Source organism: Engraulis encrasicolus, chromosome 20 (genome assembly GCF_034702125.1).
Source record: "Engraulis encrasicolus isolate BLACKSEA-1 chromosome 20, IST_EnEncr_1.0, whole genome shotgun sequence".
Lineage (NCBI taxonomy): Eukaryota > Metazoa > Chordata > Actinopteri > Clupeiformes > Engraulidae > Engraulis > Engraulis encrasicolus.
The window spans coordinates 23141089-23168588 of record NC_085876.1 but is presented as its reverse complement, the minus strand read 5'-3'; the positions used below and the strand labels follow the sequence as shown (position 1 = coordinate 23168588).

General features: G+C 42.9%; 3 protein-coding genes across 4 annotated transcripts in view; all 3 read left to right on the top strand.

The window, feature by feature from the left end:
- The window catches only part of LOC134435790 (sperm acrosome membrane-associated protein 4-like), a 3479-nt gene extending 1093 nt beyond the window's left edge, over positions 1-2386 (top strand). Inside the window, exons 2-3 of the mRNA XM_063184834.1 lie at positions 564-671; positions 884-2386. Of these exons, the coding sequence (XP_063040904.1) occupies positions 564-671; positions 884-1131 (356 nt within the window). The 3' untranslated portion in view covers positions 1132-2386. The remainder of the gene's footprint in view (positions 1-563; positions 672-883) is intronic.
- Positions 2387-11253: 8867 nt separating this feature from the next.
- On the top strand, positions 11254-17487 carry LOC134436408 (sperm acrosome membrane-associated protein 4-like). Its single transcript, XM_063185608.1, has 3 exons — positions 11254-11468; positions 14832-14942; positions 16973-17487. Exons 1-3 carry the CDS (start codon positions 11414-11416, stop codon positions 17191-17193), a joined length of 387 nt encoding a protein of 128 aa, XP_063041678.1. The 5' UTR covers positions 11254-11413; the 3' UTR covers positions 17194-17487.
- Positions 17488-26148: 8661 nt separating this feature from the next.
- The window catches only part of clic1 (chloride intracellular channel 1), a 10303-nt gene continuing 8951 nt past the window's right edge, over positions 26149-27500 (top strand). Inside the window, exons 1-2 of one of the 2 annotated variants that reach the window (XM_063185607.1) lie at positions 26149-26265; positions 26506-26566. In XM_063185607.1, the coding sequence (XP_063041677.1) occupies positions 26528-26566 (39 nt within the window). In that variant the 5' untranslated portion in view covers positions 26149-26265; positions 26506-26527. Of the gene's footprint in view, positions 26360-26505; positions 26567-27500 lie in introns of both variants that reach the window. The other variant, XM_063185606.1, reaches the window with a different exon arrangement.

Sequence of the window (27500 nt, the reverse complement as noted above, 5' to 3'; positions counted from 1 at the left end):
ACTCGCAAGAAGATGTTTGTCTATTTGGTTTTTACTTGAATTTTGATTTTATATTGATCTTTTTGCATTGGTCTTATGTGTTGTGGAATGTACTAGGCTGTGAAGGTTCTTCTTCATTCATGTCATGTTAGGCAAAGGACAAAAGTTTTACTTTTCAAATCCCAAAAATAAAGTCCGTAGCTAACAACTCTGCTGAATATTGGTTGGTCTGTGTTAAAAACTGGGGAAGCCAGTAACACTGTGCGCTTGTGTTTAACTGTGCTGACGTGTAAAACTGAGGTAATCTGCTTGTGGTGGCGTTGATCACGTGTGCTTGGCCTGTTTCTGTGAGTGCTGGTGTTTGCTGGTCTGTGTTGTCAGGAGGCCTGGCAGCTTTGGCCGGGCCCTGGACAAGGTCATTTGAAAGGGCCCCCCCATCCAATACATACAATGTAATGAAGAACCAATTCTTGGCCGCCCCTCTCCCTGGGCCCTTGGACAACTCACCCCTTTCTCTGTTCTCCCCCATCGGCTTCTCTGTGTGTTGTAAGTAACTAATGCTGGTGTTTGCTTCTTTCTTCCAGTGGACTCTCTGACCTGCAACAAGTGCTCCGTAGGCCTGGTGGGCTTCTGCATCTCCCAGACCGAGGAGACCTGCGCGGGGAACCAGAGCTGCTACACTGGGAAGGCTGGTAAGCTGACACATGCACGCGCACATGCACACACGCACACGCACACGCACACACATACACACGCACACGCACACGCACACGCACACGCACACACACACGCACACACACACACACACACACACACACACATTTCTGTGTTTCACTAACCTTCTCTCCTCTCTACCTTCCTCCTCCTCCTCCTCCTCCTCCTCCTCCTCCTCCTTCTCCTCCAGTCTTCACCTCCATCTCCAGCTTCAACGGCTTCAACACGCAGGGCTGCCTGGACACCTCCGGATGCAACACCACGTCCACCAGCAGCATCCTGGGCGCCAGCTACACGGTCACGCAAACGTGCTGCGACACCGACAAGTGCAACCCCATCGATACCTCTGGGGCGCCGCCCGTCACCTACGTGTCTGCCACCATGGCCCTCAGCGCCGCCCTGCTGGCCTCAGTCTGGAGTAGCGGAAGCATGATCTGATCTGAGTAGTGAGAGGGGGGAAAAAGAGTGGGCGGTGGGTGCAATAGAAAGACCAAAAAAGTATGACTTATGCTACTACATCCACTACTGAAACAGGCCTGCCACCACACTACGTTGCACCACATCATCACTCCCAAGGCTGTACTGCAGGTCCCTGTCTGACGTATTGGAATGTTCTTCTGGTCGATAGAGAGAGGGGGCACGCAACACAAAGGCAAAACTACTACTGCCAACCGGACTCAATGCACACAGAAACTAAGCTATACAATACTCCTCTTGTCCTATACAAAACCAGTTCATTCACTTCCATTGTCTGTCTCCTGACAAGTCCCTGACTTCGGGAGACGGTCTTGCTTGACTTGTTTTTTTTTCCCATCAGCCTTTTTTTGCACCTGAATAGCCCACAGCTACATATCTCATTCTCAGGAAAATCTGTGTAGATTCTAATCCATACAGATCATGTTAGTCAACGAAGCTGTAATCTTCATGCTATCAGACTTTTTTCCAAAGCCTGACCCCGAATAAAAAAAATTAAATCTAGTTGCTTTAAATTGTACTTTTTTTACATTAAACTCATAGTGTCAGATGAAGCCAACGATGACAATGGGCTGAGACACATTAGGGCTAAGACAGATTAAGGCTGAGACACTCTCTGGGTCACTCCATAGAAATACAACTCACGGGCCATAAAGCGATACCAGATACCACACTAATATCTGGAAAGAAGCTCATTTTCCACAATCCCTTGACTTAAATGATTGAGCTTATTTCCAGAATGAAAACAGATTTACATTGGGTTTTTTTTTAATTGATAGGCCTGTACTGTATACCAGTAGGTCGATTAGGGCTGATATGAACATAATAGCCAAAATTAGACCCAAAAAGCACTATGCTAAGAAAGACAACATACACCTCTCATGATTAATCTCAATGGAAAGAGAACAGGAGAAGAAGAACTATAACCTATTAAGCGATAACTCCATAAGAATTACCATATTGGCAGCTGAGCATCCAATAGGAATGTGTCCTATATGTTAATGCGAATTGGAAATGATTTTTGCCTTTATAATATTGTGTCACACAGAGAAAGTAAAAGCAGTTGATATCCATGTTTTTATACCTGCATTTTCTTTTTATTCGACTTTATTTATATATGTATTTTAACATTTTGTTTGCCTCAGCTGAAATGAATTCATGAATGATTAGTGTGTATGTCCATAAATGATATAAGAACTATCGTTTTTAATAAAGTGTTTTGCAAGGCACATCATGTCTATGGCCTGATTCTCTGGTGTATTTTACTGACTTACATGACAAGTTGAGTCCGTTGCTAGATGGACTGTGGGATGCGGAAATAGAATTAGGCTACATTATCTACATTACACTACATTATCCAGAGCAACCTCCTGTTATGTTCATACCAGAACAATTTCCCTAAAGTAACCACACTCAAGCCAACATCCAACAGCCAACTGATTTTGTGGTTCTTGACACCCCAGTTCGACTGAAAACTTGTTTCTAGACACACCATAGCAACTCAATCTTGACCTACCTTTGACTCCGTGATCAACTCTCTAAGTGTTGAATTAACACTGCATTTTTACCACGTAGGCCTACTGTAGTACACCTCACCTTACGTGGCACAATGATGAGAGTGTTATTATTCATATTCATATTCACTACACTGTAGTAGATGAAAAAGGAAAATTAGAGAGCTGTGGTGCAGCGCATTACTAGCAGTTGAAGGAGAGGATTGTACACATCCCAGGGAAAGGTGCAGGACGGAGGTCAACTGTAGTTTTCAGAGTGAGGAGTCCGCACACTTAGAATCATAGGCGTAGGCAAGGGTGGGCCTGGGTGGGCCTGGGCCAGCCCACTTGACATCCAGGCCCTCCCTATTCACACTTGACAGTCAACTTTTGCCTAATAGAACTATAATTAATGGCATAGCACTGAGCGATAATTAATCATTTTGTCAAAAGTCTGGTTCATCTTCTGTGATTTCTATGATTTCAATTTCAAAGTATCATTTTTGAGTGCGGTTTTATAATATCTACCTACACGCTTTCGGGTTGGGCCCGTCCGTTTTTTTCTGGGCCCACCTGTTTTATTATTTCTGCCTACGCCCCTGCTTAGAATCCTTTTTGTTTTTGTTTTTTTTTCATGGCAGGATAACGTTTCGACCTCAACAGTCTTCCTCAGATTCTTCAGATTCAGATTCTCTCAGAAGACTGTTGAGGTCGAAGACTGTTGAGTGCATTACTAACCAGGCCGTGTCCTCCAAGTGACGCAACACCTTCAGCGTTGCTTCTAGTCAGATCAAGAGCAATACAAATATCGTTCCTGAGCTCCTGAAAAAACGGGAACTCCTCCCACTTTGTCGGAAAGCATACAACCATTAGCAAACCAAGAAAGGCGGGTCGACCATGCTGTTTGGGAAATGTTAATTGTTATGCTCATAGTCAGACCAAGTCTTGAAGAGATTTAAAAGTCAATGATAATCAGGCTAGCGCATTACAGTACCTGCACCACAAATGGGCTGTCCCACCCATGGGGGCCCACCCAGGTTAGAGTCTGGCATGGATTATTTCCTAACCCTACCCTACCCCACCTCTCTTTCACAGTATCTTCTTCCCATCTCTGTCCTCTCCTCAATGAATTCAAAAAGCCCATGGAAAAGTATTTTTAAAAGAAAATGGAAAAATAGATGATATACTCAGAGTGAACAATTATGGAAACAGAGGGTTTTAATTCCACTTATGCACAAGGTGGTGACAAAAGGTTTCACATTATCCCATACCATGTCTCAATGCAATTCACAGTATACACAGTCCTCTATTGTATACAAATATGCTTTAACTATTTCCATTCAAGGAAAACAGGTTAAACCGCCTAATGTATAGATTTCAGCGTATATGCGCTACACCCTTTAGACATGACTTAACATGCGCTAAGACAAGTTCCTCATTCCTCCATGTGTCATGATACATCCCCCATCCACCTCACCTATAGTTCTACAAGTCTCATATACCTTACAGTCACACAGTGGGTGTGTGTGCCTCAGATGGCCTCATGACATGACAAGCTATACCCTCTTCTGACACAAAAATGGGTAAAACTTGGCCGTGGCTATAGTAACAATTTCAGTCTCGCTAGCCACTTTATATTAGCGGGTAACTTATTCTTGGGTATGACATATCAATCTCAGTATGTCCTTTGTGTTATATTTAGGTACAAAAAAGATCAGTAGACCATGTTGAGATCATGGAGTGAGTAGTCTGCACACTTAAAATCCTTTTTCTTAGATTTTTTTCTTGAAGACAATGGTCGAAACTTAATCCTGCCATTGATTAAAAAATCAAAGAAAAGGGGATTTTAAGTGTGCAGACTTAAAATAGAATAGAACTTCCCCACTAGACCTCTGACCTCCCCTTGGGATATGCAGTGAAACATGTAATGTTAATTCCACATGTAGAGAGTCGATTTAACATCTTCTAGAGCAGTGGTTCCCAACCTATGGGAATAGACTGAAGGTATTCCAAGTGGGCCTTGAAATCATTTTCCAAAAATAATAATCCTATTTTGGTGTGTGTTGCTGTTGATTTATTTGAGTTTTATTCTTAATTCTGTCAGAGGTGGGCCCCGAACATTTTTGACAATTTCGAGTGAGCCCCAAGTTGGAAAAAGTTGGGAACCCCTGTTCTAGAGTATATTGGAGTACTGTAGCACTGCACTCATTTCTGTGTACCATCAATGGCCTCTTTGATGTGGGCCTATCACATAGTACAAGATTTTTTGGGGGACCAATACCTCTATTCCAATGACCAGAGTAAACTAGAATAAGCAGCCGTTGGTACTTCCAGTGGCACAGTCAAGTCAGTTACATTGTTGTGCGTATCCACCACAGGCCCTCAGAGGTTGACACGATTTTATGATATTTCACATCTAACACATGGACATCAAGGTTGACTTTCACTGAGGAAATGTAATGCAGTTTTGATAATTTACTATAGTTGAGACAGGGCAATTCTTTTCACAACCAAATCAGAATTTAATAAAGTTCTCATTTTATTTTCATTTTGGGGATGGTGACGGGCCCCTGTAGGTCACAGCCCCGGTGCAACCGCACCTGCTGAAACTGCTGTAGCTACACGCATGGTAAGAGCCCTACAAACACCTATTGCATACCAAGACAGACTTACAAAGTGACAAGGAATTGCTTGAAGAAGGTCAGTAGACCAAACCGTCACAGTATCCATGCAAATGTGAACAGTGTGTGGTCACTTTCTTTGGTTTAGACTTACAAAGTGAAAAATGAAATCAATAACATGCTGTCTGTCACTCTGCTGGGCACAATCAGATATTGCCTTCCACAGAAACAGCAACAAGCATGGAAGGGCCTCACCCTTCCTCTGCACAGTGCGTATTGGAACTGGTCCAGCAAATGAGCAAATGTGGTTTGACACTAAAGGAGTCGCACACAGGAGCTTGATGCTGTTCAGTGAAACTGTATTAAAAAACGAAAATAAAGAGAAGCCAAAACAAAAAGTGGGTTGCAAACGTTTCGAGTCTAGCCCATCATCAGTGTTCCCAAACGTTTGCAACCCACTTTTTGTTTTGACTTCTCTTTATTTTTGGCTTTTAATACAGTTTGACTGAACGGCATTAAGCTCCTACGTCCAACTCCTTTTTCTTCACACTGCATCATTGTTTTGGAATTACGCACTGAGCAAAACTTCCCAAGTAAGACAAAGGCGCCGACGCCATCTCTACCTTCACCTGATTTGACACTAAGTCATGGTAATGAGGCTTACGAGGGAGAGGTTGCTAAGGAATCTAACAGGGTGGGCTAATGAGTGGCACTACCAGTTCGAGGCCAAGGGGACCACATGTCGCAAGGCGGCCAGGACAAACTGAGCCAGAATCAATTACAGTCGGAAAGAATCCTTCATTTGTTCTAGCAATGAGCAATTTAGTTTACACAGTTCTGATCTCAACTTATAGCATACACAGTACAAAAGATGCAACACTCAGAGAGAAAATTTAATATATCCTCCTTGGTTGTATTTGGTCCTGGAGCACTCTCAGTGTTGCATTAACACGGTATAGCACAAAATAATGTGAATAAAAAGGTAAATAGAATTAGAATAGAATTACATGTAGAAGTACAATAAAATCAACCATCCAAAACACACTCAACAACCCCAACGCAGTCTCACCCCAAGTAGTCAATTTCTGACTACCTTGGACCAGACGGCAATTTTTGACGTCTTGGGTATTCCTTCCACGTCACATTTTGACTATGTGGCCTAACCCTAAACCTATTCCTAAACCTAACCTCAATGACGTATTGCTACCACAAGGGGGCGCCTTTGAGGACATAGTCAAAATGTGACGTGGAAGGAATACCCAAGACGTCAAAAATTGCAGTCTTGGGGTGTCAAAAATTGAGTAGTCAAAAATTGACTACTTGGGGTGAGACTGTGTAGACAACCCACAACACACCCTGACACTGTCAGTGATAAACAGCCTGGAAGTTCTAGGCAATGCTGGTGCGCTCAGTCCAAACATTGTAATGCCAAGTAAGCTCATTTTCATTTGTCAGTCATAAATTCAGTGTGGTTTTAATAGGTGATGGCAATAACTCTTTTCATTACCAGTTTGCTTCAACCTTTGATGTTGTATGCTGCGTATAATTCAGCATTAACCTGGGCGCCTGTAGAAAAATTTCTTTACAAGCCTTTTTTTTTCTCTCTCTCAGACAAGACAGCGAAGCGGAGACAGGAAGGGAGCTGGGAGAGAGAAAAGGGGAAGGTTCGGCAAAGGACCCGGGCCGGGAATCGAACCCGGGGCGGCCACGCAGTAAACGAGTGCCCCACCACACCAGCCACGCCAGGGCCAGGGGCCCAATAACTTTACACAAGGTCCCATCACTGGTTGGTTTTAGCAGTGGGGTCACAGACGTTTTTTCTTTAGGGCTTTTTTGGGGCTCAGACGTCAGGTGGCGCAACAGCATCTAAGGCCCATGAAATAATTAGTAATTGGTGGTTGATATACTGCAATGAATATGATTCTTTGAGTCCAGTAAAAAAAACAAAAACCATACAATACTGGCATTGGCTGTCGTTGCACCACCCTGACTTGTAAATGTCACTGACCCTAGGAGTATAACGTGACATTCGCTTGACTTCAAAGTTTGTTTTTTCTCATTAATCCAAAATGTAACAATTTACACAATTAGGCTTGATATAACCACTAATTCAAGTAGCCTACACATTTCCAAAAGACCGCCAACAACTCAGAAAGTTGCAATGGCAATTTCATGGATAAAATCCATGTGTCCCATTCATTTTATGTACTAGTTTTTCAGTAGGCCCTATTTTAGTGTAAATGAACAGTGCAATCGCGATAGATACGATATGTAAGGGTTAACGTTCGGCGAGAAGGTCGCTACCGTGGAATAGCAGCACGACAGAGAGAATCTTTAGACCCCGACGCGGAGCGGAGCACTCTGAAGTGCTGCTATTCCACAAAGCGACCGACTCGCCGAAAGTTAACCCGCTTATTATATGGATATACTTAAATGATTCACACATGGCGGGGACATTTCTTTAGGCCTATTTAATGTTAAGATTGTTGCTGCGCAAAACAAAACAGTGCCGTTGTGGAACACCGCTAGGCAACAGCTAGGTAGCCAGGATAACAGGTGTTGTCTATCACAGCAGCTGATTAGAGTCTTGTTGAAAAGTCGCTTTAGCAGTGAAAAGTCTTGTTGCCATGGACAGCGGTCTGTTATAGACCAACCCATCCGTTATCGAAAAATAACAGACGTGCGAACGTTGGGGAGCCCCGTTGAAATGAATGGAGCATTCGACCAATGACGTCACACCATATAATAAATCCCTATACTGCACGGGGTTGCCATATGGCAACATGGCATTCTTTTGGCATTTCCTGGTATTTAAATATAAATAATAGACACTGATTGGTTTTCATATTGAAACTGTGGCCTTGTTTCATCCAATTATGTGGTTTGTTGACATCACATGACACCACACACTGCCCCAGGCTTGCTCTTTCCCTCACTGTACATGAGCGTGTGTCCTTGACAGATTGCTCTTGCATTGGCCAAGATCTTTCACACTTTTTGCAATATTTAGAAAATTTTAAAAAATATTGGGATAATCTATAGTTAGTCATGATCTGTTTTCACCACTGGTTTTGCTTTCAACTAAAATTATTTCCTTTTTATGTTGAAAAATAGGTATGTTGCCATATGGCAACATTGTGCTGTAATGGAACAAGAGGGTCAATAGGGAAAGTGCATTGATATAAATACCCAATTCTAATTGATTGATTAATTGATTTATTTATTGATTGAATGATGATTGATAACTGATGATACTTATAATTAGTGTAAATGACAGTCTGTAAAGAACATTAAAATGTTATAGTAGGTGTACAGAACTGTTTTATGAGCTTTCACTCTGAGTACATGCAGAAAAGCGAACAAGGCCTATGCAGCCTCCCCCAACTGCCAGAGGTATACCACAAAAATCCCCAAACTCCAGATTAGAGCATAAAGCTAATGTCATCTTGACCATTTGAAGCCTCCAAAATGTTTTGACTTCATGTGTCTGTTATAATTAGGCTAATTAGCACACAACGTTTATGCAAATCTGTCAACCCAATCAAAAATGAGTGTACAAAGTCAACCATTTTGAAAATCAGCAATTTTAAAAGCATAATCTCCACATTTCAAACAGCTCATAAACCAATTATATTATTAACACACAAGATTTACTGCAAATCCAAGCACCCATTGAAAAGTTGTGGCGTAAACAACAGGTAGGCCGTCTCGAAAGCTTGCCAACTTCAAAGTCAGCCATCTTGAAAGTCAGCTATCTTGAAAGCACTGGCCTCACAATTTTACATGGCTTATTTACTTATAATAGATTGTTATCACACAAGGTTTAGTGTAAATCCAAGCATCCATTCAAAAGTTATGACAAATAAACTGTCGGTTTTGTTGAAAGATGCCTGGCTCGCAAATCGGCCATCTTGAATGTCGGCCATCTTGAAAGTGTTGGCTTCCAAAATTAAATCAGTTCATGTACGTAGTAAAGACAGTTACCATACACATTTTTCCGCAAATCTATGCACAGATATTGTGTTAACACCAAATATATTCATTGGTGGTTGGTCAACGTAATACCACGGAAATACTGTTTTTCGGGGATATAATAAACAGTATTCACTTGTTCTCTCAGTGGCAAAAATGTGTTAAACAACTCCCTTGAACTTGTGGGTAAACTTTCAATGTTTTTCTGAGATAAAAACAATTATATTTCTATAAAATAATCCATAATGTTGCATGACCCTTGTTTGGTCTTGGAGGGAAAATGTACACTGGATCCTTTCCGTAACTGCACAATGTTGCCATATGGCAACAAACCTAAAAGTACCCCCCCAAAAAACTTTTTTTTTTTTTTTTTAAATTGCAAATATGTCTTAAGAAGTCCATTTTATGTGACAAAAAACACAGTAAGATTTTTTTTCCATGATGGGATAATAATGTGTGCAGTATAGGGATATATACAAATCAGTGTAAATTGTCTCATAGATTTTGTGTTTTATACCTGACATTTTTACATCTGTCTGCTCAAAAAAAATGTTTATCACAAAAAAAGAAAGAGTTCCGCCCTTCTACAGTAAAGGTATTACTAGCTGTTGTCAGACATGCATCACTCTGGGAAGAGCCCTCAAACTATAATTATCGTGTGTTTTGCCATACACACACAATACAGCAAGAATATGGAATGGAGAGTGTGTACAGCACAGTTAATTGAAGCGAGGAATGCAGAGTAGCCAGACACTGACGTCAGACACCTATGTAATGGTCTTCACAGGAATTACACTCCCTAGGGTGATTCACGGTAATACAGTACAGCGACGAAAAACATTATGTTATTACCAGATTAACATGAACAAAGAACTGACATCTGTCCAGGATTAACAGCTCATTCAGTGGCGTTGCATCTAGGATGCAAATACGCAGGAAGCATGGACAGTGCGCAATCAATGAAAGCAAGGAATATAGCCGTAGTATCAATGTATCAGAAAGGGACCTATGAATTAAAACAAAAGCAGTACAGCACGGTGTAGGCCAACTACGTAACAGTTTTGCTATGATAATATCATGAGTCTTAAGTAACAGATTACGACATGGTCATCATAGAGGCTCTGTGTGAAGGGGTTTTCAACCTGGCGCACACTGAATTTGGGTGATTTTTAATTTATTTTCTATAGGTGTTTCTATATGTGTTTATGCGTAATTTTAGGATATTTGTGACCAAAGGGGAGTTCAAACTGAACTTTGAAACTCAAACTCATTGTCTGTGTGAAGATTCTCCTTCATCCCAGACGTCAGAATAGATTAGCTGAATCGGAATTAGATCTGAAGATGTCAGCCAGAAGAACATACGAAATGGCTCCAAATATAGAAATCCACTTGCCCACAACTACGTAAACTCTCTTGACCCGTGACAACATCATGACACCTAGTTTCGCAACTTACATAGTAGTAGATGTCAGAGACACAAAGGATTCAGACAGAGACAACCCCCTGTCACACAATTTATGTCATGTTAATGTGCGCAAGCAACTAGTAAGCCCACTGTACCTGTTAGTTATCATTCCCTCCTAAAGCAACATTACTCATTCATGCTTGTCACACCCTTGCCATGGCCTAGCCCCAATAATGAATGTGTGTGTGTGTGTGTGTGTGTGTGTGTGTGTGTGTGTGTGTGTGTGTGTGTGTGTGTGTGTGTGTGTGTGTGTGTGTGTGTGTGTGTGTGTGTGTGTGTGTGTGTGTGTGTGTGTGTGTTTATGTTCTACAAGTTGAGCAGCAATGCAACAAACACTCACATGTCCCCAATTATCCTCTTATGATGCCACCAATTATGGGGCGAATACGACCACATACCTAACCAGTTCCTCCGGCTGTCCGAACACCCCACCCATGTTTGGGCACAAGTATGTTTGTGTGTTTGTTTGTGTGTGTTTGTGTGTGTGTGTGTGTGTGTGTGTGTCTTGGCCTGTGCATATAAGCAGGTGACTGTGACCTGTGTTCACATCTGCCATCTTCATCAACCCCGGCCTACATCGCTTGCCTTCACCAGGACTTGTGCTCGTGCGTTTTTCAGCATCCTTGCTCTCTAAACGGACAGAAACTCAACTTCGCTCTTCTCAACTCTACTCCACTCAACTCCCAGATTCTATAATGGCTAAGGTTCTATGGGCTGCGTTCGTCGCCATGGCTGCGTTCTTTGTTTTGGGTGAGTTTTGGGCAGTGATGGACACTCGGAATACTGAGGACAGTGACATCACCGTCAATAAGTTATCCCTACTTAAATGGAATATATTTCACATGATGTGCTTGTGCTGACAAGTGATTTTGCCGACCATTGAGTGAAAAGTCTCATTTTCTGCGTTTTTTTTGCCTTGTTATTGTCGTGGGATTAATTAATGTGGGATTGATTAACACACATCCTTCCCCAGTGAAACGCTGTAATAGTCACCGAAAAGACTTTACTGCGATGGTACTACACCATTATGACAGTGCACAGGACTTTTAGTAATACATTATGACTTTCTTTGCCATTCTGGTAACAGAGGCCTTACTGGGTTAAGCATCCTTTTATTTTGCCATCCAAATCAGAAAGGATGGGTGCAGTATTTACATGGATGCAGATCACATCTTGACAACAAGGCAAATGTATTTGCCTATCAGGATGTGAGTGGGATATGTGCAGCAACATCACCATGGCCAAAATGTGGTGTGTCCTTAGAGGACAGGCTAAAAATGCTGGACATGTTTTGAATGCTCATTTCTGAAAATGTAAATAGCAACAAGTACTTCACTGGAAAGCTGAGTTTGTGGGAATGTTGACACAAAGGTTTGTCACGATATGGACAAAAACAGAACTGAGTGGTTTTGCTATCGGTTCACTTTTTGGTTCACTGAAGAAGACAGAGAAAATGGACCTGGCCCAAGATGGGTTTGTTGCTTAGTTGGATGGATAGGTCATATTGGCAGGACACAGGTCTCTCCCCAAAAGACTGGCCAATCGACCTTGTTTCATAGGCTACTGTAGAGTCACATCATGTACATGGGAAAAATCTTCCCAAAATGACTGAATGAATTTTTTATTACATTTTTAAGACTTCTTGTGGCTTTTGTACTTTATTTATGATAGGACAGTGACAGAGGGACAGGAAATGAGTGAGGACGGGTCGACAAATGACCCAGGCCGGAATTTAACAGGGGTTGCCGGTGTAGTAACCTAGTGCCCTACCATTAGGCCACAGTAGGGTCCATACTATGTTTCAAATTATCCCAGCTTTGACTTCATGTTGTCACCCCTGTATGGCATGTAACCAAGCTACGCAGATCTGGAGGAGCAGGACTGGACTGATGAATAACTGGTAACCAACTTTTAAGGTTTACACTTCCATCAGTCCATCGTGGAAGATATAGGTGCAGACAAAGCTGCTCTTTGTGAGAAATGACTGAACGATATTCAAACCTGCTTGATGTGGCTTTAATATCAGCTTGCTGGTATGCTACCATCAATGGTGTGCTTTTAGGCCATCAATAGACAAACACCATCCGAAACCTATTCCTCATGTGACAAATCTTGATAGGCGTCTTATGTCAAAGTGGTTTCATCTGATTTGCAGATAGACCTTCAAGGGTGTCGAAGATGCCTAGGACTTTTACTGTGATGATGTCAAGTGTTTTTTGGACGTTTTGGGCCTTTATTATGACGGGACAGCTTAAGAGGTGGTCAGGAAGTGGTTGGTAGCGAGAGATGGAGTAGGGTTGGGACTTGACCTCAGCCAGGCCAGAAATGAACCTAGATCCCTGCACTAACAGGACAGTGAGTCATGGCCAAGGCCAGAAATGATTTCAAACTGTACTGTAAATCCACTTGGAGGTGTGTGGTTTACGATTGACGATGGCTGTCTATTGGGCATTACGAATGTGTATCATTTGGCATACGCAGTCATAGCCAATCGTGTCAGTTGTATCTATTCAAACAAACTGCAGTCATCGCCTTTCCACGCCTCCCTGCTCTCTGATTGGAGAGAGACATGGACCATGATATGGTACCCTTGCTGAGGGTAGACTCCATGCTGTATTTCAGATCGGAGCGATAGTGCAAAGCAGCATGGGATTTCCCAGGATATCTTATGTGGTTAAGAGTGTGACTGGCTCACCAGGCTCTTACCTCAGACTCCTCAGGGTCGTTTCAAGGTTATTAGAGTCAGTGGGGTCGTTTGTAGATAGTCTGATTCTCTCATACACCCGGGTTGCGAGTCTGATCTTGATAAGAGCTTGCGGTATTCTTTGAAATTGTGTCCAGGTGAGAATGAGAATGTGATGGTATCGAAGTTAAAGATCTTAACTGTGTGATACGAATCACCATTCTAGGGGCCCCATGGCACAGTAGATATGTTAGTTCTTGCTCCAGGGACGATATTCTGTACATAAAATTACCATATCATGACTACAAACTGTGCCCCGAAGAAGACCACATGCTGATGTGGACCTTTTTAATCTCTGCAGGAAATGTCCATATTTGTAGTGACTTTTTAACTAAGGAATGCCATGGTCAGGGAAACTTAAATTCTCTCCCTTATAGGTGTTTTTTTGTACATGACTGAAGTTGGTTTGCATAAAAATGGCTTTAACTATACTTTTATATTAGGCCTAATGCTTGCCTGAGCAGTGTGACATGAAGGCATTTTTCTCAGTTTCAGGATAGGTCTATGCCTATAGATGTTTGGCTAATTGTGCTTCATTAACCTTGTGTCTATGAAGTGTCTATAGCCTACTAAATGTTTTACATCTACCTTAATTCACAGTAAATTTTGCAGTATGAAGTCAACACTTTCAACATCTTCTTGTGTATTTTGTCCCATAGTACTCTCTAAGTGTTAAATAAACACTGCAGTTTTTTACGGTGTTATTTAATAAATTGAGCATGCATTTCATGTAAGCCGCTCTTTGTTTGTACATAATTTTAAGCATAGTTTGAAACAAAGGCCTTAATTATATTGCCACACCCTTTAATCTTCTGAAAGGGCACTTCTTTGCGTGCATGTGCCGTGCATGTGCTTCTATGTGTGGGTCTGTGCCCTGCACACATTGCCCAGTGTGTGTGTTTACTCTTTTGAATAGGGAAGCACATTGACAGAGTGAGACTTTAAGCCCTTTGAGCTTTATCAAACAGGGAGTGTGTAGATGTCAAGTGAACAGGAACGGTCAGTCCATTTCATTTTGGACAGAGCTGAGTTGATTGGTCTTGGTGTTGTTTCCTGAAGAAACAAGCACAGAGTGTATTATTGAATGGGAGCACAGTTGTATCACTGTTGAACACAAAATGGTGTATATCTTTTGGCAGCACGATGTGAAAATTGTAATTTGGTTTGTTTAACAGTTTTTTATGTACTGAATGTAAAAATATTAAATAATATTGTGACTGTCTGAGATGAGTTTTAATCACATTTGTATATGTTTGTATTTCTCTCTCTCTCTCTCTCTCTCTCTCTCTCTCTCTCTCTCTCTCTCTCTCTCTCTCTCTCTCTCTCTCTCTCTCTCTCTCTCTCTCTGTGTGTATGTGTGTGTTCGACAGCTGACTCCCTGAAGTGTAATCAGTGTAGCGTAGGCATCCTGGGCATTTGTCTCTCTACCTCGGAGCAGACCTGCACTGGCACAGAGGACAGGTGCTATTCTGGAAAAGCAGGTAAGGCCACACATGCACACACACACACACACACGCACGCACACGCACACGCACACGCACACGCACACGCACACGCACACGCACACGCACACACACCCACAGACCCACCACAAAATACATAGTACCTGTGACACACTCTCAAGGAATGTCACCATACCACACGCCTTTTTTCACCACCAACACCCTCTCTCACACGCCATACACTCACCACAAAAAAAACAGTCTGTCTTACGTCTTCTCCTAATAAGGGCATGAGGAAGAGCAATATAATAAAATATGAGAAGTAAGGGATATGAAATACTGTTCCATAATGTATAACCATAAACAACAACAGGAACAAATAAAGCAGATGTGTCTGTTTCAGTTTCCACATATTTCATCTAATTCTCTGATGAATCCGCATACAATATGCACACAAAAATCAGGTAGGCCAGGTCGTTATTGAAATCACCTGTGAGATCACCACTGCACAAGGGCTTCTACAGGAGGTTTTTAATGACAATTCTACATTGAAGGAAGCGTTGCCTCTTGATGCAGATGGGCCCATTGACGGGCCTTGTGACTATTTGCCAGAAAAAACAAACAAAATCGAAACAACATTGACAGGACAATACAGAGTCTTCAGCATGAAAGCCAAGTGGCATTAAGCACGAGAGAGTCATTGTATTGTCTTGCCTCTCCCTTCAGTGTTGAGTATCACTGCAGTGACGGGTACATTAGATAATTACCAAAACCAGTAAGAATGCAGGAGTGACATTTCCATGAGGCGTAAAGAATAAAGGACAACGCACGAGTGAGTCATGGTGTAGCCTTGCCCCTTCCGTGTCGAGAGAGAGAGAGAGAGAGAGAGAGAGAGAGAGAGAGAGAGAGAGAGAGAGAGAGAGAGAGAGAGAGATCAGGATTGGAAAATGACTTCGGGCTGGACTCGAAGCCGGGTCTCCATGGTATGGCTCTTTAACCCACTATGCCACAGCACACCTCTCTTGCACTTTTTTTGACGCAAAGACTGTACTTATTGAAAGCCTACTGAATAAAAAACATAGAATAAGAGATGGGTCATCATCAGTCATAAAGATCCTGACTGACTATTGGCCTTGCCTTGTCTTGCCTTCCCACTCCCCTCTTGAGTTCAAAATCCAAAATGAGCAAGACGTAAATTAAATAATTAGTGAAAGACCACTTTTCATTCATTCATTCATTCATTCATTCATTCATTCATTCATTCATTCATTCATTCATTTCCTTTTTTTAACACTTTTTTTAGTGCAGAGCCTATGTTATAACCTTACTGTCATCAAAATCATGTCTTGATCTGTTAATTAACCCTCTGAGGTCTGAGTGCCCTTCAGAGGGCAATGTGTCTCCAAAAACAAGTCTGTAACTCTGTGAGTTTTTGTCATTGAAACATATAAGTCACACCATTAGAAACCTCAGACCTTCCAGGTCCCAACTATATATATATATGAAATGAAAATACTTGAAAATGTTAGGGTGGTGCAAGCAGCCTAAAAGCCTCTGAAAAGCCTTAGACCTCAGAGGGTTAAGGCTCTCGGTAATGTCATAGCACTGTTCTTGTGATGATGCTTGTGTGATGTACAAACGTAGTTGAGTATTTTCAAAGAGCGTATAGGCCCATCGACGGGCCTATCTGTAGTATGAGGCTATTCCAAGACATACAGTTCTGCATTGAAAGCATAAAGAGTAAAGATATAGAATAGGATAATCATGACTGCCGGTTTTCTGATAGGCCTACAGCTTGACACAGCGCGACTTTTTGGGCACGACACAGCTCAATCGAAGAGCAAAAAGTGGCGGCCGAGTCACGCTGTGTCGAGCTGTAGGCCCACCAGAAAACCGGCAGTGGAAAAGAGGCATAAGTGACTCATGGCCTTGCTGTGCCAACAAGACTTACACTTCTGCAATGAAATCATAAAGAGTAAAAAACATAGGACATGACTCATAAACCATAAACCCTGAGTGAGTGACTCATGGCCTTGTCTTCTCTTGTCTTGCCTCTCCCCTCTCTCCAGAGTTCAACATCACCGGGGCTCTGAACTTCGAGACAAGGGGATGCATGGTCAACACCTCCTGCGTGTCCACCACGGGCACCGTGCTGGGCGCAGGCTACACCGTCACCCGCACATGCTGCAGCACAGACCTGTGCAACGGCGCCACCGCACCCCAGCTGTCCACCACCACCACCCTGGCTGCTGCCCTGCTGGTCTTGGCCTGGGCCAAGGGAATGTTCTAGATTCTAGAATGCTCTATATGTTCTAGAATTGTTGGACAGGAGAACGTTCTGGAACTTTTGTATACAGTATGAGTAGTGGAATGTTGGAGAGCTGTGACCAACTGTATGGTACTTTTTACCATCCTACAATGGCCAAACTCTTTATCTCACCACAGTGTGAAAGTGAGAAAATATGACATGAAATGAAAATATATTGCCTATGAATATGAATATGATCTTTGCTTCTTGCACATCTACTTTTTGTCCTCATCAAACAAAAGAAAAAATGTTAGGCTGGATATACAGTTACACAAAGTAACTGATGTTTACGGTGCAAAATCTAGCAAAAATTAGTGGCTTATTTTTGACATTATGGTTACTTGTATTTTGCAGAACAGAGTAGCCCAAAGACACATTGTTAAATTCTCATTAATCAGATAAAAGATGTATCATTGAACAATTTAGAGTCCATATGATGAGTGGCCTTTGTATTACTATCATGAATGTGTTACACAAGGCCACCTTGACGGGACAATATTCTTCTACTGTAATTATTAACTGAATATTAACAGGTGCTCACTGTAGTGGATGAGATCATATGGTCGGCCTATACACTGTTTTCTTTTTTTATCTCTGCCCTGTAACTGTGCCAATGTTTTATCTGTGTATGTACAAGACCATCGTAATTGTCTGAGTGTTAAAATATTTCTAAACAAATAAACTTGCCTTACTTGCATAACCCATGTGAAAGTGTTTCGTCTGTAACAAACGGCATAAGATATTGCTTGAACTGACGTGTTTACATTATGTCAAATTCGACCCAATATGATGAGTCACTCGCGGCACAGTGACATGGCGGTGACACACAATTTACGGTAACCCTTGGCTGAGGCCTGTTCCCATACGCTGACTTCAAAGACAACAGCTACATGATGTATGTAATGTACAGTAGCATCATGCACAGGCATTGCAGCCAGGCCTGTCACAATCAGGCAAGCAAAGTGGGATATTGGCCAGGGCCCCCCAGCTGAAAGGGGGCACCCGGTAGTGACTAATTCTGTACTTGTATTTCAATGACAGCAAGGACAATTTTGTTAGTGAGGCAACACCTCCCTAAATTCAATGACTGAAAAATGCAATAGCACTTCCATCGAAATCACTCTTGAGATGGGCTCTCCCAAATACTTTGAAGAGAATAAAAGGGTCCAGTCCCACGTCCCCTTTTTCCAAGGGCCTCCAAATACATTGGACGGGCCCTGAGCATAGACTTCAGGGAATTTTATCAGCCGTGAGCAGTACCAGGTCTTAGAGGAAGTTGTGATGTTTAAATTCAGCACAGGAACCTGTAGGACTCCATTCCAGTCTGCGTTTAACGTAATTGCCATGGGGTAGCTGTCACCAGTCTACTAATTCAATCATTGAGCTGTCATTTTGAGATGTCATGGGAATTTCTCATAAACAGCCTATAGCTATACCAGACTATTTCAATGGTGTTTCTTTTCCCCTCTCCTCTCCATACTTGTAAGAACAAAGTATTTAGTCATTAGCATCACAACAGAGATTATTTTACGATAAATGTGAGCAGTGCACACATTGTGGTAGTGACATATATGCAGATCTACAGAGTGCATATTCTGTCATGAAAGAGTTCTCTAATGCTCACTGTAAATCCTTACAGTGGAACGCTGTGAGCTTGTGAGAACTTGTGCCATAGTATTGTCCAGTGAAAAGTCATATTCATATTGGGGCGCCACACATGGTGGCAGCCGTTACTTTCCCACTGGGATTACTAAACATAACTCTAAGTCTAAGTCTATATTCAATAATGTATGTGAACTGGTACAATACAGTGTTGACATAACAATTAGATAAGGTGCATGCAGAATTTTCGCAATCAGAAGCAGATTCAGGTTTCGATGTAGAGGAGTACACAATGCAGTGTGCTGTATGATCCATATGGTCACCAAAGAAAGGAGGGAAGTAGAGCACCGTATTGTATTGTGTGTCCAGTGGTAGACCCTAGACAGGGGTGGGTAACCTATGTCTCAAGGGCCGTTTGCGTTTTATATGGCCCCCAATGTAATTTTAATGCTATGCAGCTTCACATGAAATATGACATATTTTGTCATGGAAACTTAGAAAATACATTTGCAATACAATCAAGTTATATTCAGGGGACCTACAGAGGGTGGGGTCTGTTTTAAAGGTGGCTGCCTTCAATAAAGGCCTAAAGTGCAGGGGGAAATCCTGGTTTGTGTTCATAGTACAGCCCCTGGAGGACTGTTATGGCCCTCAGATGAATTTGAGGTGGTCCCTTGAATGAAAAAGGTTCCCCACCCCTGAGACACAAACTGGGGCATTCTAGGGCTCCATCTTACCTGTCCATTGTGTCAGATGATGACGCTTGCTCCAAACGGGGGATGAGGGCTGGGTTGGGTAGGGTCAATGGTAATGTGCTTTGTAAGTATGGTGTCTGGTTTCATTCACACCAGAATTATAGGCCTAGTGCTTTGAGCCGACTAGTCTAGTCTGCTTAAACAACTGCATGCCGCTGAAGGAAGATCCTTTAGGCAGTTTTCGTTAGGCACTTAAGGCAGTTTTGCTTGGTTATAGATTTTCAGGAAATGTCAGGAAATGTCAGCACCTAAAAAAAGACTTCAGAGCAGTATACTGAACTACACTGACAGGGATACCCTGAAATGACACAATTAAGATGTATTGTCATAGATTTCTGCACTGTGATGGTAAGACCATCACTAGGGTTATGAGCTTGCTGTTGCTGTCACACCAGCGAGCCTGGACCTTTGGTGTAGCAGTCAGAGCACATGTCTTCTACCCATGGAGGCCCGGCTCTTGACCGCCTTCACTATCACAAAAATGTCACCTGTGAAGGTAGCCTCTAGTACAGACGTTCGCTGTGTTCCAGAAGAAACTGCAGATAACATGGTTTAAACCCCAGTCAATATGGTAGCACTTTACAATAAGGTTACATGACTTATTAGCCTTTGACGTACCACATTTACAGTACCTCATAGTGAATCGTAATTACTCCAATCATGAGTCATTCATCATAATGTATTGACTACTACTTCATACACAAATCATGTTCATTCACTATTAATCAGATATTACTTCAAACATTATTCTGTCATTACTCATGTAACCTTATTGAAAAGTGTTACCGTCAATACTTGCGTCAAAAGGCCCAACTGAGCTGGCCTGCCAACATCATACACGTCACACTCATCAAAGATTACAGTAGCTATTTGAGCTATATTATCGCTTCCAAAAAGTGCCACATTTGTCTCCCACCCTCTCTATTCTTAGCTGACATGTGCGTGGAGACATCAGTGGACATACAGTAGTAATGGAATCTTCAGGGTGATGATTCTTTCCTCCTTAGGTGAGGCGTCATGAGACAACACCCAATTGCTACATCGAAGAGGCACGCAATGCAACGCAAACATTCACATTGTGAAGTCACTGCCATGCACTCAGAACTAATTATCATACATGATAGTTTTCTCTTTGTCTTTACAGACTGTGTGTCTACTAAATTGCTTTAACCCTCTACTGCATAGACAGGGGCGGATTAAGAAATTATGGCCCCCTGGGCCAGACACTGTCATGACTGAAAGCATAATTTTAAACGCCGAATCCACCAAACAGTATAGTAAGCCTACACACAACAACCGCAATCAATGGTAGCAACTCATGAACTCAAATAATTGGGCCCCCCACCCTCAGACCTGACTTGGACTATGAGACTATACATTACAATGTTAATTGTACACTATATTGGCTGGCACATGAAGCACCTTGGAAAGATTATTATTGTGAAGGTGGTTTTGAAGGTCAGTGTGGGTCATGGCCGCGAGGCCAAGTTTGCCTGGCCCCTTGGGTTGGCCTCTGCATTAATCCACCCCTGTGCATAGAGTGCCAAAATGTTTTATTGATGTATGATCAAGAATCCCAAAGCACCCCAAAAATAAGGTGAAAAAAATCCTCCCAAATTTGTCTACATTAGTATTAGAGTAAAACTATTAAACAATATAGACAATAAAGCTTTCATTGGTATTAGAGCGACTAAGTGTAGAATATTGTGGAGGGTACTGTATGGCAATGAAATAGTTTATGTCTTGAAATAGAATCCTTGAAGTGGCCTAGTCAGGCAGATAACTCATGCCACAGATCTCTAAGATGACACTCGGGCATTATACTACCCCACAGGACAGCAACAATAGTGTAATAACTGTATACTATAGTTTCTGATCAAAATATCCAAACCGTTACAAGAGAAAATATATTAGATGTTACACTCTCTGCTTGAATCTTTGGTTCTGAGTCAAGGGAACAGTCAAGACTGCACCCACTATCTGCTGAGGCTGTTCCATCACCACATTGTAATAAAAGTACAGAAACCCATTCAGAATTCTTGTCTTTTAGTGCTCCCTTGTGGTAACACTGGGTTGTTGCTTTTCAGTCAGGAACATTCAATTGATGAATAAAAAGTAAAACCTTATTAGAGTAGAAATGTAGACCATTCTGTTTATAATTCTGGCTCTATTTGTCTACATAAGGGTATCATGTAAGATTCTTAACAATGAAATGACACCTGACAGGAACATGAATGACACATTATCAATGTTAATGACTGTTGGCCATAATGTGACATTTGGCTTGGAATGTCAAGTTGACTTTGCTTGGGTGGAATGACACTCTGAAAACAGAATAATAGTCATATATACATTGACAATGTGCCATTAATGTTCCTGACATGGGCTACATCAGTGGTTCCCAACCTATGGGTTGGGACCCAAACTATGGGTCGCCAAAGATCCACAGGGGGTCGCGAAGCCTTCTTGATTTAAGGGGTTTCATTTTAAATACCATATAGCCCATGTTGAATAAATGACAAAGCATTTATTTAACTAATATGCATAGAAGCAACAAAATGTAAGTGCTTCATTAAACATGTATTCTATATTTGATGAAAGACGAATCGAGGAATAAAATAACAATAAGGAGTATTCGCAGGAAACAGAGGGTATCATGTAACTCCCTCTTGTGCAGGCGCCCGTGCAGTTGGGTCACCAAAGCTTGCAATGGTAAAAACATGGGTCCCTGATGAAAAAGGTTGGGAACCACTGGGCTACATGGAAGCGGACAAAGAGGTCAGCTGACCTGGGCCAAGGGAGAAAGGGTCCTCCTCATTACACTGGGGTCCTTTACATAGGCCTACGTAAAACTATTCAAACAAAGTGTTACCCAAGGGACTTATACACTGATTATTCCTACTTAGCTCAATATTTATTGTAAAGGATCTCCTTGAGGCAGATTACTCTTTAGATAATGTCGTTTAATCTGGTAACTTGTCAAACACCATTCACAGTACAGTAACTAATAACGGAATGAAGTCAATGTCATGCACATCACTGGTTAACCTATCTGATTACAGTACATCTCATAGTACATGCGCAGGCGCATCTATTGCCGTTCATGACATCTCCCCCTTCAAAATGGAAAATTACCCTTAAACAAACAACCCGTTGTTTACTTGTATTAAGAACATTTTCTCTTACATTTACTGTAATCATTTCAGCTGTTATCATTAAAATCAATATTAAGTCATTTCTATAACCTCTGTTGAACTCAATCAATATAAACTCATTTCTATAACGTCTGTTATATAATCATCTCAGCAGGAACTTGGATCAGCATTCACAAAAATAATGCATTTCAATACAATTTTCACATTTTCATTTTCACATTTCAGTCTCTTGTTTCTCTTCTTCTCACTTCCCCCCTTTTTTTATTTTTTATAATACCCCCCCAAAGGCCATAGGTTGTCTACAGGTCGAGCCCGTTGACTGGTTTGCACACCCGTCCAGATCTGTTCACAGATTGACCGGGCATGAGGCTTGCGGGTGGAGCCACACTCTGACTGGTGGGGACTGTCTCTGTCACGTCAGAGTGTGTGGCTGTCCCAGTGTTCTCACTGGTTGACTGGGGAACCGGCTGAGGTTGTAGGTGGCGGCGGTTCCGCCGAGGCTCAGCTCCCTCCTGCGTCCTGATGACGAAGGATCTCGGAGTGCTGCTTTCCCCCAAGACCACCGCTGGCTGTGACCACGATTTCTCGTGATCCAACTTTGACCTCACCACGTCCCCTGGCTGCAGGACAGGTAAGGGTCGGGCCCTGTGGCGGCGGTTGTAGTAGTAGGCCTGCTTGGCCTTCTCTCTGTCGTCCTTCTCCTGCACTGCTGCTCTGTTCAGCCACTGTGGTTGGAGATTTTTCTCCAGCATTGGGAGCATTGTTTTGATCTTTCTACCCATTAACAGCTCCGCAGGGCTGTAGCCGGTCGATGCGCACGGAGTGGACCTGTAGATCATCAGCACCAGCACTGGATCTGCTTGCCTGAGGATCTTGTTGGCCGTCTGCATAGCCCGTTCTGCATGGCCATTGCCCTGCGGGTGATGAGGGCTGGACGTGCAGTGTCTGAAATCAAACTGCTTCGCAAAGTCTTTTAACTCAGCACTACAAAACTGCGGCCCATTATCGCTCACTACTTCGTCTGCAATGCCAAACCTGGCAAAGACGGCCTTGAGCTTATGTATGTATGTATGTAAGTATGACATGTGCTATGGTAGTGGATGGCATGTGCAGTATCTCTATGAATCTAGAGTAATAGTCTGAGATGACTAGGAAGTGCTGGTGGTTGTACTCACATAGATCCATTCCGATTCACTTCCACGGACGATCTGGAAGTGGTGTAGAGATGAGCGGCTCTCTCTGCTGTGTACGCTTCTCTCCTAGGCACGCCTGGCAGGAGGACACCACACTGCTGAGCTCCGTAGCGAGGCCGGGCCACCACACAGATGAGGAGGCTCTCTCTCTACACCTGATCCTCTGGATCAGTGGATCCTCTGGATGATCTCGGTCCTCATCCGCTGCGGGATCACGATTCTGCTTCCCCTGAGGACCAGGCCATTGTACTCTGACAGTTCAGCTTTTACTTGTGTGTAGTGTCTTATACTCACAGGCACCTTGCAGCTGTGCTCCGGCCATCCTGCCCGTATGACCTTGATGAGTGACTGCAGTTCGGCATCCTCTGCAGTCGCCTTCCGGATCTCGTCCATCTTGCTCGGGCTAGCAGGGATTTCCCCCACTATACTGGCAACATAACAAGCCACCTCACTCTCAGTGTCCGGCTCAGCACGCTTGGACAGCGGGCTGCATGAGAGAATGTTAGCGACGACCAGAGTTTTCCCCGGAGTATACTCTGCCACGGGACTGAATCTCATGAGCCTCATGAGAAGACGCTGGCACCGCACAGGCACATTGTCCAGGCTATGGCTGATGAGCGGCACAAGGGGCTTGTGGTCAGTGACTAGTTTGAAAGTGTCCATGCCAGTGAGGTACCTGTCGAATTTCTCACAAGCCCACACGCCGGCCAGACATTCCTTTTCAATCTGGGCATAGCGTGTCTCCGCATCGGTGAGCCGTCTGGAACAGTAGGCGACAGGTTTCCACTGCTGCCCATAGAGCTGGAGGAGGATTCCTCAGAAACAGTTGACCTTGAATTAATAGAAGCGCCACTTAGCCAGGAGACCTATAACCCAGTCATAATAGCCGTGAATTTCACTGCATAAAATTGTCCTCAATGAAAATTAACATGGCCAGAGAACGCACTTTCTTGCATGGTGTAAAATAGTAGTAGCCTAGTACGCAGTAGTTTTGGGTGATCATTCCTTGCATCACTAGCCCTATGACCTGGCTCCATAAATTGTGGGGTAATTGTCAGTTTAATAGTCAAATACTAAATGTTATGTTTAAATGTAGGCTGTTACACATTTTGAATGGAGTGAAGGAAAAGGATTAGGCCTTATTTTTAGACCCTATTAATACTATTATTATTAGGCCTATTAATAATAACAATGATAACAAATAATAATAATAATTGGCCTTGGCTAATATGGGTGTAATATTATTATTATTATTACTATTATTATTATAACGCTTGACTGCCGGTCCATGGGGAAAAATGGGACTCAAAGGGGAACCCTGTCATAGACAACAAACAGCACGATAACCTTTCCACTGTCCAAAACCAAATTGTGCGCGCGCAATTGACACGCTGGTGAGGAAGCGTCCTATGGTGACGATACAGGCAGAGAACAGAGAGGCCCACCAAGTAAAGACCTTTACTGCCACCACGCGGACGACTGAAATCCCAAGGGCGTGAACTCGCTGAAATAAAGCATGCAACAGTGTAATGCGTGCTTAATTTCGGCACTTTTTTCTTTCCCAAGTCGTTGAGGATAAATACACCTGCGACGTGATAGCGAAGTTATGTTATATCTCTAGTTGTCTGTCTGTCTGTTATTCGTTTCTGAACATTAGCCTACTTCATATTTGGATTGAACCATGAACTTGTGACTCTGGTCACTAGGCGTCCAATGTGCCTTCGGCCCTGACCTGTACCCGCACCACACACCCGTACCACACACACACACACACACACACACACACACAGAGGTGTACGGTGTGCAAACGGACCAAGTGTTATTATGGCTGATAGCCTGTTGAAGCAACAAGGACAATGCCACAATTTGGGATTAACTAAAACAGTGTAATTTAAGTAGTCGCTTGGGGTGCACATCCGATTAGTTTACCAGATGGCTGTGCGTTAGCCTACCAAGTGAATAGTGGTCCATTCATTCATTCGCACAGTATGCCCTGCCTCTTTTAGGAAGACATTCTTCCTTCATGGGTTAACTTAAAACTATCTTTCGAAGCCAAAGGTGCATGCATGCACCATTCATCAAAGATAGTCTCCGACGGAATTTTAATTGGGGTTGTTCAGGTTCGCATCAGTGCGCACGTTGTCCATCACCACCCGCTACCTTGCGCAGGGCCCTCGCTCGCCTCACATGCGTGCACGGACGCGGCAGGAAATGGAGGGATGACTGTTCGACTGCAGTTGAGAGGGAGGGAAATGAAAAAGTAACTGCAGCTTTGAATTGCAAAGATCATCCTATTTCGGAAACAACTTGGGCGTATTTGGTAACTGTGCGTCGTCTCTTCATACCCGGGTATTTTTTCCTCAATCTCTTCGTATCTTACCAATATTTTTGACTCACTGTTGCCATCGGGCACTTTGCGGAAGATTGCATACCCCGCCTCAGGGTAGGTGAGGCGCGTTCCACTGTCATCATCAACTGTCAAGGAACTAGGTGCATCTGTATTGCTGCCGCCAGCTCTGGCTGCCTATACGGCCATTCGTCTTCTGTGATACAACACAAATAAGTCTGTTTTTACCGCCTTTCCTCTAGGTAAAGCCTGCGACGAGACAGCATGGGCGACGACCAGCCTCAAGTCGAACTCTTTGTGAAGGTAAGGATGACACATTGAAATCGGAAACTGTGTTCGAACTTCATATGGCGGCCATTACTTTGTAACTCGTTAATTAACACTGGCAGCATTACGTCATGCTAGTAATGTGGGCGAAAGGCTTGTCGGTTGATCGGTTCAGCACACAATGTAAACAGATTATCTTGGCATAATCATAAATAAGTTATCTTTTCATCCGCTGCGCGCAGCTCCAATCTTTATTCAGTTTGACACGTAACTGTTTTTGAGGAGGTCCATCAGTGTGAGTCACTAAAGTTGGATACAAATCACCATCATCTTGTCAAATGTTTGCACTGTAGTAGGCTACGCTACTGTGCTCTTGACAAACTTAAATATACGTTGCCTCAAGTTCAGAGGGACTGTGCAATGTATTTATAGCGCCCGTAGCCTATGGCTTGCCTTGGGCGTTGTCGTTTGCGTGGGATGGCTAAATAAATATACCCTTTCCCCTCTTTCACTGACTTATCGTTGACATAAGTATTCACCGTGCGTACGGGGCCACGTTTTAATATTTTCTTAACGCGTGAAAGAGTCCTTGTTGCGATGCTGCACTTCTACACTCTGATTTCCAGTCGGTTGCCAAAAAATGACCCGAGCTCATAGTACGCAGAGGAAACGGACATATTCCCACAACTTTACACAGTGTCCCAGTGGCTTCACGGCAGAAACACGGCCCTGACCAAGTTAATCGCATTAACACATTGCTGTAAGCCTGCCCTTGAGTGTAAAGATAAATGCACAGCTTAAGGGGTCATCCAATTAGGTAAAAAGGCACACATGAAAGACAGAGTACACGTGTCTTCGTTCATATACAGTTGCATAGGGTATGACATGTTAAATCGAACAGAACCTGTGATACTAACACAAGATTATATGTACACGTTTGTTCCTGTACAAATGCCATTGCCAAATCATG